The sequence below is a fragment of the Manduca sexta genome, chromosome 21, assembly GCF_014839805.1.
Source record: "Manduca sexta isolate Smith_Timp_Sample1 chromosome 21, JHU_Msex_v1.0, whole genome shotgun sequence".
Lineage (NCBI taxonomy): Eukaryota > Metazoa > Arthropoda > Insecta > Lepidoptera > Sphingidae > Manduca > Manduca sexta.
The window spans coordinates 13,447,648-13,459,482 of NC_051135.1; the positions used below are offsets into that span (position 1 = coordinate 13,447,648).

Here is an 11,835-nt window from a genome sequence, read left to right on the forward strand (position 1 = left end):
GACAAGCAAGTAATAACATGAATTCTTATAATACCTACTACATCAAACATTGGTTAAAACATTGAACTGGGTCACAAGTTCACAACAATGCTTGGAATGCTCAACGGTAAATGTGACAATTAACGAATTTGCATGAAATTTGGGCTCTGAGACACATCCTTGATAAAGAGAGAAATATAAAACATATGACTGCATTCATTAGCAAAGGTGCCGCCATCCGTCCCAGATACCCATGATGTGAAAGGGTGCGAGCCTATCGCCATATCGGGCATAAACTTTAACCTACAGAGCAATACTGAATAGAAAACTCCAATATCACTGCGTCCCGGGCTTCGAACCCAAAACTTCGAGCAGAAGTCGTGGCGCGCACGCTGTACAACTATGCCACAGAGGCAATACAGCTTAAGATAGAGGCTACAATTTATCCTGGAACATGTGAAGTGGGACAATTTTTATTGAAAAGACTTTAACCGCGGAAAGGATAGCTGCTTGTTTAAAAATAAAATGTTTAATAGGTATATAACTTTCTGGGAAAAATATTTATTTTTCCTTAATGCGTTTTATCGCTTCCATTGTTTCAGAATACGTTTTGATTATGTGTTGAAACCTTTTTTAATATTGGGCCAAGTAGATCAAGGGTAATACATTTCGTGTATACCAATTTAAGGTCCTTTGACTTTTCTTATTTCCAAAATAATGTTGAATTAATTTAAAGCTAAATATTTTGTTTCTTGCCTTATTGGACCACTAGTAGCTTAATTAGACTGTAAATTGTGTGGTTTTGAGTTCAATTCCGAGATCCCCTTTTCAAATTGAATATTAACGTGTTTAATTTTGAGTCGCACTGTATTAGAATTTCCGGTGAGAGGGTCATTTTTTATCATTAAAAAAAATTTCGACGAATTGAAAACCGCGGCAAGTAGCAGATTAATGTGGGCTGCTTCAGATGGGGATAGTTGGCGCTCACTTGGGGAGGCCTATGTTCAACAGACAGAATTGATTTGATTGATTAATTGATAAAAAAACAGCAGACAGACTGATTGATCTGATAAATTGATTGGTAAAAAAATATCAGTGGGCGCCCAAGTTGTACCTCTGCCTATCCCCTCCGCTTGGGATAATTTATACTATACAGATATGCAAAAGATGACCACTGACTATATCTCAGCGAACCCCAAATAAAAGGTTATCTGTTCGACCCCGTGCACATGTTATGTATTTACGTATGTTTAAATTACATCATGTGTTCTGTGACGAATGAAGAGCACAAACAAATAACATATTTTTGATTTCATCTAAGTGGTCTGTTCTCGTAAATGTTTTGATAGAATTATATACCTTTTATATTATTTTTCCTCTTACAATAATATTCAAACGAAATTGTAATTATCTTATTAGTTACAGTACTTGTCTACTCATTTTTAGCTATAGATTACTATAAGCTGAAGGCTTGTTATTGGCTATCAGTCAACTAGTTTAGTGTTATTTTTGACGTGTAGCTGTAGTTTTCCATACCTTAAATAAATAAATTTATACCAAACAACAACGAGGCGCGGGAATTTATTCTTAAAACATAATTTATGTAAAACAATTTCCAAAAATAAAAAAACAAAAAAATACTATAACTCTGTACAAAGAGAAATAAAATTAATAATTGATGCAATTAGGTAGTTGCTATGGGATTGTAAATATTTTATTACTTTCTTTTTTAATTAGGAACTATAAATATTTAGAAACTATAAAGTTATTTATAATAAAATTGCTGGTTGATCTCATGACAAAAGAAAAATCAGAGAAATAACTATTGTTTTAAGAAACGTAGCTCTGGCGCTTCGGCATTTGACCAAACTATTCATAAACCTTCTAATCCTGAATAAAGATGTGGATTGAATTATCAAAAAGTGCATTCTAATAAAAAAACACACACAAAACCCTGCTATTATTTTTGGCTGACGCAAAAACATTAGAATATGGAAGTATTTAGGTTTACTTATTTATGTCTGTCATTTCCTATCATCTACTTTCTGTGTGTTTTTGATATGTTTGGTATCATCCGCTTATTTTATTTTTAAAGCGATATTATTATTAACGTATATTTTAGATTACAAAATAACATAATAATTTTAATTGATAAATTTAAATTTATTGAAATAATATCATCAATTTTATTTATAAATTAAACTTTAATAAGTAATTGTAATTCTTTTTCATAAATATATTGTATAGTACGTGTATTATGTATAATATTATAAACCAAATATTTTTTTATAATTTCTCTTAAAAATATTTATATTTTATCAAAGTATTTTTTATGTATGTATTAAATAAAGTTTAAAAATCTAAAGCTAAAAACAAAAAAAACATATTGATTGGACTTTTTTTTATTTCAAAATCAAGATCGAATTTCAAAATTATTCAAAAATTATATAGAACGTCTTTTGATTTGAATTTCGAAATTCAAATCTTTTTCAATTGCCCCTTTGTTTATGTATAGTACTTTTTTAATTTAAAGAATAAAGGCATACGTCTACTTACAGCTTGGTTGGACGGACAGCTCGCGCATACCACCACAGACAAACTAACACTAATTGTGTTAGCGGGCAACGATGCCTTTATGTCGGCGGCATCCGCGCGCCACTGCGCGATAGCGCGTCGCGGGAGATCGCGTTTAGTTCGGGGTTGCAGACGATAGCGCGATTAAATCTACTGTAATCGTTATTTGTGCAAACAGTTTTTGGACAAAGAAATGTTATCTGGTTGCTAAGGATATGCCAAAATAAAATCGCAAATGAATATCAGTCAATCAATTTTCAAAATTTCAGGCGCAATATTGGTTTTTTATTTGCAGGGAATTATTAAAGGTTTTTTACAAAAGTAAATTATTGTATTTTATGAGCCCTTTTAAAAAAGGAAATACAAACAAATTAAAAGTTGTGTTTGAATGCCCTTTTAACTATGTCAACTATAAACCTCTCCGTGTTTATGAAAGTGCAACAAAAAATAAAACAATATTGTTGCGCTAATACTAACGTATGTCTTTAATGGCTTAGTTGTAGCATATGTGTGTTGCGATCCATGAGATTCCGGATTGATTTCCGGAACGGAAATACAAGTATGTGAAAAACATAAATTGCCCGAGATTGGAATTAGTGTCTGGTATGAGGATAACCAAGAGAATGTCTCCCAAACAACTACTTTTTCTAGAATAACTGCGTGAGTATACCTTATCATAATCTATTATAAACTATGTGCCTTCTTCCTTCATATCTTGAGCCGGACAGTTTTATCAAAACGTTTCCATTCACGTGCAAAAACCGCGGTAATCTATATTTATAGCATTAGTTAGGATTTTATAATGATTTAGCAAACACAAACAAGTATTTCTAGATGTTCATAAAAATGTCGTAAAAGGTGTAAGCCTTAGTTAATATCTGCAAACAATGAGAGATTCCGGCTTTAATGAAATTATGCTGAAGGTCGCGTGTTCAATACTCGCCACGCGAAAAATACTTATATCAAGTTATATCCGAAAGCCCAAATATCCAAGGGCATCACCAGGATAGAATCAGAAGGATAGGAATAGTCAATTTCTAGAGACATATAAAATACTCGCTCCTAACTAGTACTGCTTTAGATCAGGTAATAGAACTCAAGCCGTAGCTGCCTTAGTAAAAAATTTGATAGTAAAATGTGTTGTGTAGGTGTATTCTTAGACTTGACTAAGGCTTTCGACACTGTCTGACCCACTCTTACTAAGAAAAATTGAATATTTAGGTATACATGGACATGGCCTACAAATATTTAACAACTATTTTCATGAACGAATGTAATGCGTGAAAATTGTCTCAGTCGTAATTAATGAAACTTCCTTAAACTTCGGAGTACCTCAAGGATTCTACGTTTTCACTCATCCACATAAAATATTTGTGCAATATAAAATCCCAGAACTGTTGAGCTTTCACTTACGCTGATGATACTGTCCTTCCCATACACGCTCGTGATTGGACTGAAACATAAATTTATGTAGAAAATTCTCTTCGAGGAGTTATAAACTGGCTTTCCGCGAATCTCTTGACCCTTAATCTAAAAAACCGCTTCCAACAGGTCGACGTGGAGATCCTTGGGGGAGGCTATGTTCAGCAGTGGACTTCCTGTGGCTGAGATGATGACTAATCTAAAAAAACACAATACATAATTTTTTCATTTGAATCTACTACTTTGCTTCCCCGAAGTTCGGTTCTTAGAGTCCATGTATGCCAACCGAATTCCTCAAATTGCTCTTATCCCATCTTCGATCATTCTTCCCTCATAAAGTATCTTGGCCATATACATTATACATAGACAATTTATTGACATGGAAACAACATATTCAACAACTGACCACATGAGTATGCAAACTTGTCTTTGCTTTCAAAGTTTAGAGTACGAGTTAATTAATTTGAAAAATAATTTTCTTTACAATTTGTCATTCAGTAGCGCATCGAACAACTGTTGAATAATGAAATTTCCGCATAATCAATGGTAACCATCTGTATAATAAAATAAATAACTTATGTAACATGTATTCAGTGAAGAAATATATATGCAAAAAAAATGTCTGCCTTCTGAAGATTAATTATGAGAAAACAGAATCACTAATAGGAATTTCTTAAAATTGCATCATATTTCACACAATACATATACAATCTTACATTTACACGCAATATATATAAAAATAAATTATTTAGTACACGTGCTCGATAATAACATTATTTGAGCACTTTTTACTATTATATTAAGTGAATTGTATATTTGTCCTATCCTATTATTTGTATTACCCCCGGTGCCCAAAACACAAGTTAATTCTTACCGGAGGCACGAGAGGTTACTAATTGTTTTGTCCTGTACACAGTTCCTTAGTTATTCATAGAATATTTACATTGGTCTTCCACGTATAAACTACTAATTTTATTAACTTTTATGATTACTGGTTGTTGATAGTCGATGTTAGTCTCCGATAGCGTTGTGAATTCAGAAATAAAACACCGGCTGTTCTTATGCAAGTGACCAGCAGCCGCTATTTCGATCGGGTGGTAAATCATGCGAACACGTTAGTTGCTAGAAAATCGATTTTCACTCCATTTAATCGCGCGAAATGTAGACGGCAACGTTCAGTGCTAACTGATCCCGAGGACGTATAAAACACTGGGCAAGACCGCAGTTCGGTCGACGCCGCCGAGGACTTCGCCGCGTTCTTCATCCTCTCACCCCTTCCAGTGGTCACCTCTCCCAGTGGCCGTCCTGAGCCGAGGATCGTTACCCGTTACTGGGTTTCCCTCAAAATGGTCACTTAATTTCCAAGGTTTGAGAGCGCCTAAAGACCCGAAAGTCCGGCATGTACGAGCCGACCCTTGTCAGGCTAACCAATGAAAGCCATATAAAAAAAATTTATGCAATAGAATCGGTATCTTAATACGGGGCGCAAAATATTTTTGGACAAAGATTCATTGACCTTGGTGCCGTAAGTAAACATCCGGTGGATCATATTATATTTAAAAAAAAATGAAATTTGTTGCACAGATGTGCACACAGATAAAACAATACAATTACAAAGAGAGAGACATATTTGTTAAATAGTTGTATTGACAAAAGGTATTCGCTATTATTGGTTTTTAATAATTATATTTAAACAAAGCGGATGAGTTTCATTACGGATACAAAATGTAATGTTAGGACTTCTGAGACGTTCTATATCGGTAAAAGAATTAACTAATACAACTATATTTGACTCCGCATACTAAGTGTACCCGATGTCTCATTAAACGGATAAAATTTTAAAAGACATATAAAATATGAATTGAAAAATGTTATATTAAAATTGTTGGGTTCAGAAGCTCCCGCGTAACCTAAGGACGCTTTCAGCGTCAACGGCAGTATGAGACCTACCTCCCACGCTACCTTCCATCCCGGGGGTCACCACAATACATGCAATATCAAATAATTAACATACCTACAACTTACCAGCAAGAGGAGCCTGACGGTAAAATCCAGCTTCTCTAGGCATGCTTTCGTATAATATTAAATTTTGCAAGGAAGGTTCGTTGCTTCGTGAAGGAGTTTCCGGGATAAAAGACCCGCTATATATTTTTTCGGAAGAGAAAGTGGCCTATAACCTGCCCAAGGTTTTAAATTATCTTCATACCAAATTTCATAAAAATCCGTTCAATACATTTTGAGAAAATCGATCACATACTCACAGACAGTTTTGGGGGACTTTGTAATTATAATAAGTATGGATAGCTAATACGAAAGTTTTGTTTTTTGTCCATTATACATTTTGTTTCGGCTTTAATCTGGGTAACCAAGTATTGGGTAAAGAATTTACGTCTAGTTAGTGATTGTTGCAGTTGAAGAAAATGTAAAATAATAATCATGGATATTTCTGCCTTTAAAATTTCGTCATATTAAATTTTAAAGGCCGAAATATCCATGATTATTAATTATTTTTACGTTTTTCTTTCAACTGCGAGAAATAATCACTAACTAGACGTGAATTTAAATTCTTTACTTGCCAATACTTGTTTAGTTACCCAGATTAAAGCCGAAACAAAATGTATGAAAATGGACCTTGAGCTACCACCTTAATAAGCATTATTATTAGATTAATATTCGTCAATCACTTAAATACCCCAAAAACTAGGACATTGTACTTAAAAACAATGAAGGCGGAGAAGGTATAATTGGCGGTCTTATCGCTCGAGGCAATCTCTTAAAAACAATCTTTGGATGTATAAAAGAAAATAACGAAAAGCATCATAGAGCGTACATATTAACCCGTGAGGTAGCTGAATGTTTGCCGGCAAACATTGACAGCTACGCGTGTGACGGAAAAATAACCTTATTATGTAGTATATATGTAGTATATAAGGTTATAATCCCGTGACACACGCAAATGTCATGTAGCTGTCTTGGCTCGCCGGCGATTCACGAGAGACCAAGAGTTAAAATATAAGTATTAAAAATTATTACAGTAAATTGGAATGCAATATATTGCATTATATTACATACAATAAAACAACTGGACTCTTGTCCCGAAACATGATTCACTAATGAGTAATGCAGTTTTAACTCGTACGATGACCTAAGGATTACGAACATGTAAACAACATTATCAATTGCAAATTTTCACGCAATTGAAGTATGGGTAACTTTTTATTTTCACAATTCCGAGGTATTAAGTACAAATGATTTGCGAATATGATAATAGGGGACCGGCCTATGCTTGATTTTGTACATTATTCTATATGTAATGGTTAATAATACGAAAAAGAAGCACTCCTGCGAAAACTGCATAACAATTGGTTAAAAAATGAGCGAGTAATTCATATTTAAAATATTGTAAGGTGCAGAAGTGGGCGCGATGTGGGGATATCGCTTCATCTCTTTTTTCGCAGGTGTCGTAATTCCCGATGACGTCACATGTGGATATTTCGTCTCTTTTCTGTTTCTTGTTAATTACCCCTTCCACCGAAATTCAAAGACTTATAACTTGTTGATTTTTTACCGGATTTTAAAAATTCCTTCTGTGTTATAATTTATATTATGTAAATATTTGATAATAGTAGAGAACAAAAATGAGTCCGGTACCCTATTATTATCAAGCTGTTACTAACAATAAACAAAAGCATTCATATAAGATCGTTTGGGGCGTGGTTGTTGGGTGAAAATAATCACATTCGTACTTAACAACATTTTTTATTTTTATTTTATTTGTTTATTTACATCAACACACAGCCATTACAGGTTACACCCAATTCGACTGGCGGAACTATAATAACACAATAATTTACAACTATATTCTATAACTAAGTATTTATAAAAATAAATTATCTAACAAAAAAAAAATAATTAAATTAAAGCTAAGAATAACAAATTACATGCAACAAAATATGTGTGAGCTCACTCCAGTTACATGTCAAAACATCTGCTTTGATATGCACCTCATTTATATTAGTAATGGCTCGGGTGAGAGGCGCCTTGGCCAAGAGGTTGGTCCTGGCCGTCGGCACCGCCATTAGTGGTGGGCGGCGGCGCCTCCACACGTACCGGTCCGGCACGTTCAGGCACAGGCGGCGCAGAACCCCCGGGTTGTGCTCGACACCACGCAACAGCTTCACTAGGTACGACGCGAGGGCGAACTCGCGCCGCACCCTGAGCTCGTTGTACCCAACCATACCCAGTACAAACAATGTGGGGTACATCAGCGGATATAGCGGATATACCCCATAAAGTTTCAAGTACAGGTGCTTCGTAAATTTGTTCTGGACCCGTTCTAACATGGCCACGTACTTTACCTCGTGCGGGGACCATATGACTCCGCTATGTTCTAAGTGGCTCCGGACCAGAGCGTCATATAGCACCCTAACGGTAGTAATATTAGTAAAGTGTTTAGATTGTCTTAACACAAAACCAAGATTCCGATATGCTTTCTTGCATATATTGGTAATATGACCACGAAATGTCAAGTCAGGAGTGAGAACCACCCCCAAATCACGCACCTGTGACACCCGTTGCATCGGAGTTGAATCTACTTTATACTCACAGCACAGCGGTGTTCGACTACGAGTAAAAGTTAACACCGAACACTTGGCAACATTGAAGAGTAGATGGTTCTCATAGCTCCACTCCACTACTCTATTTATGTCGGCTTGTAAAAGAGCACTATCGGTTCTTTCCCTGACTTCAAGCAGCAGTTTGAGATCATCTGCGAACAACAAACATGTGCAGTGCTTGACGACTTTCGGTAAATCGTTAATCATTATAATGAATTCCAGTGGTCCCAGATTGCTACCTTGGCTTACACCAGACCTGGTGTAATACGGTTCAGACTCGGATCCATTGTAATCGACATATTGTTGCCGGTCTTTCATATAGCTAGCAAAAAAATTTAGTAGGTGTGGTGTACATCCAATCTTTGCCAGTTTTTTTAGTAGGATATCATTGTCGACGGTATCAAATGCCTTTTTAAAATCAAAATACGCAGCGTCTACCTGCAGTCCAGCATCGACTGCTGGTACAACTTGCGCCATAAAATTGAGCAGATTCGTGGCAGTGCTACGCCCTGGCCGGAATCCATGTTGCGCGTCAGACAGCTGTGCTCGCACCTGATCCTGCACGCAGCGCTGAACGGCAGATTCGAAAACCTTGGCCGGTGTCGACAGCACAGCCACTGGTCTATAACCACTGACATCTGCTCCAGACAAACCCTTAGGGACCGGAATGACACGAGTGATCTTCCACTCGGCAGGGAACTTCGCCTGCTTTAAGCAGGTGTAAAAGATGTAGTGGAGTGGTTCTACCAGCACCCTTGCACAGTCTCTAAATAAAAATGCAGGTATTCCATCGGGGCCCGCTGATCGTTTGGGCTTCAAATTTTCAAGCGCTTTCTTAACGTCCTGAAAGCTCAGAGCCCCCAAATGAACGTGTGAACTGGATACATCAGTCTCACCAGCCACCGCTTCGCTGACATCCAGCTTTGGTGGTACCTTGGAGTACACGGACTCAAAGAAATGCGCGAACTCCCTAGCACACTCATCATTCGATAAATATTGACCACCTGCCATGATTCGTTGCCTATTTAAACTATTTCTGTTTGATTTAACCCGTGAGGTAGCTGAATGTTTGCCGGCAAACATTGACAGCTACGCGTGTGACGGAAAAATAACCTTATTATGTAGTATATATGTAGTATATAAGGTTATAATCCCGTGACACACGCAAATGTCATGTAGCTGTCTTGGCTCGCCGGCGATTCACGAGAGACCAAGAGTTAATGTAATGCCAAAAGGATTTTGGATCTTTGGCAAACTGATTCTGAATATTTTCTATATGTTCTTTGTGAGCTTCTTCTATTGACTTTTTTATCCGGGTTCTACATTTAGCAAATTCATGGTAATCACTACTTAATTTTGATATTTTATAAGTTTTATGAAGGCGAGCTTTTATCCGTATATCCTTAATTATATTTGCATTGTACCATATGGGATATATGTACCTCGTATCATCACGAACAAGCCTTTTGCTAGGTACACATTTATCTAAAGTATGGTTTAGTTTATCATAAAAAATGCTTATCATCTCAGTCAAATCTTGCGTTTCAAACATTGTACTCCAATCAGTGGAAAGCAACATAGAATATAATAGTTGATAATTAGCTTTATAAAAATTCCACTTGGGTCTAATATCACGCGTGCCGAGGGAAGCGAATGCGCGGGGCGCGCAACGGGGCGGTGGCGCGGCAGCTCGCGCGCTCCCCACGCTCACCACGAGCGGCGGGTGGTGTGCGTCCGCAGGCACCAGTGCCTCATCCGATGCGTACACGCATAAGTCGTCTCTCAATCCCTTGCTCAGAACTAAATCCAATTGCCGGCCTAAACAGTTGGGTATTGTATTACTTTGAGTGAGCCCACAATACGACACAAAACATTCATAATAATAATTAATATTTACAGGACAAGAATATAAGTTAAAATCTCCAATTACAATAACCTCACTATATTTATCACACAATTGTTCTATTAATCTAAATAAAGTCATATAATGATTCTCAGAACTACTAGGCGGAATATAAATAACACAACATAAAAATAAAAATCTATTGTTCAAATGCACTGTCGCGCAAATCATTTCAAACACGCACGCGTCTATAGATGCCCCTGTGACGTATACCTGTCGGAGTGTGTGGCCACGAGAAGTGCGCCGCCTTGCTTACGACCGTCAGTTCGATCGCAGCGTAATATGTTATAACCCCTAGGCACAATTTCTGCATCCTGTATGGATTCATTGGTTCCAGATTCAGTGATAGCGAAAAGGTCAGCATTAGATGACGTAATGTTATTTCTGAATTGGTCTAGTTTTGTTCGTAAACCTCTAACGTTTTGGTAAAATATTTCTACTGTATTATTGTTCACTAAATACTTTTTTGGTTTGTCTACGAAACCAAATCCACTCATTGAATTCAGCATTCAATGGCCAAATTTCGGCATTATTTAAAGTATCATAAATGCCTTCTGGGCCACCAATTATGAAGGATGAATAACCGCGATCAGTTTTGTGTTTAATTTTTTCTACATTTACTATTGCTTCCGGTCCACATACACTTTTAATGTGTTCAGTTAAAGCTTCTACAGTGGTTTCCGGATGGAGACGCCATACATGTAGATATTTCTTCCGCTCCATGCCAGATATTGCCTTTAATTCTGTATTTTTACCAGTTTTGACGTCCCTAGACAACCGGTTAATTTTCTTATGTTGAACTTTGATCCAGCCACTTTGATTCAATTCATCACCCTGTTCTTGGGTTTCCATAGTCGCTGCTGGAGTAGTAACTTTCTGATTTGATGGTATCGCAGTTTTTGTGGCCGCATCGGTACAAATTACATTTTGAATTTCTGCCGTTTGATGCGTTTGTTGTCGAACTGTTTTCTTTGTACATTTGTTGCCCTTTGCATCTCGCTTAGCCAGGTCAACAAATGTAATGGAAGAAGAATTTGCAGGTACCTCCAATATTGGACTCTTTTGGTTTTGAGCAAATGATGAATCGACCTTTTTTTCGATCACCGTCATTAATCTCGTTATGTTTTGGAAATCATTTTTGGTTTGAGAGAATTCGTGCTGCAATTGTGTTATAGCATTGGCCTGACTTTCTAGGCGACTAATGATATCAACCCGCAATTGTCTAAGTTCAGTGAGTAGCACGGAATTAACTTCTACCTCCGCCGTCATTCCCGGTGAGAATGCTCGAGGTTGGCCACCTCGCTGCGTGCTCACACTATTTATGGGTGTAGTGATGATGCT

The 11,835-nt window shown here is 36.8% G+C and overlaps 1 protein-coding gene across 1 annotated transcript; it reads right to left on the reverse strand.

Moving 5' to 3' along the window:
• Window positions 1-7,898: 7,898 nt before the first annotated feature.
• LOC115440776 (probable RNA-directed DNA polymerase from transposon BS) lies at window positions 7,899-9,602 on the reverse strand. Its single transcript, XM_030165231.2, has one exon. The coding sequence runs from the start codon at window positions 9,600-9,602 to the stop codon at window positions 7,899-7,901; it is 1,704 nt and encodes a 567-aa protein (XP_030021091.2).
• Window positions 9,603-11,835: the final 2,233 nt, after the last annotated feature.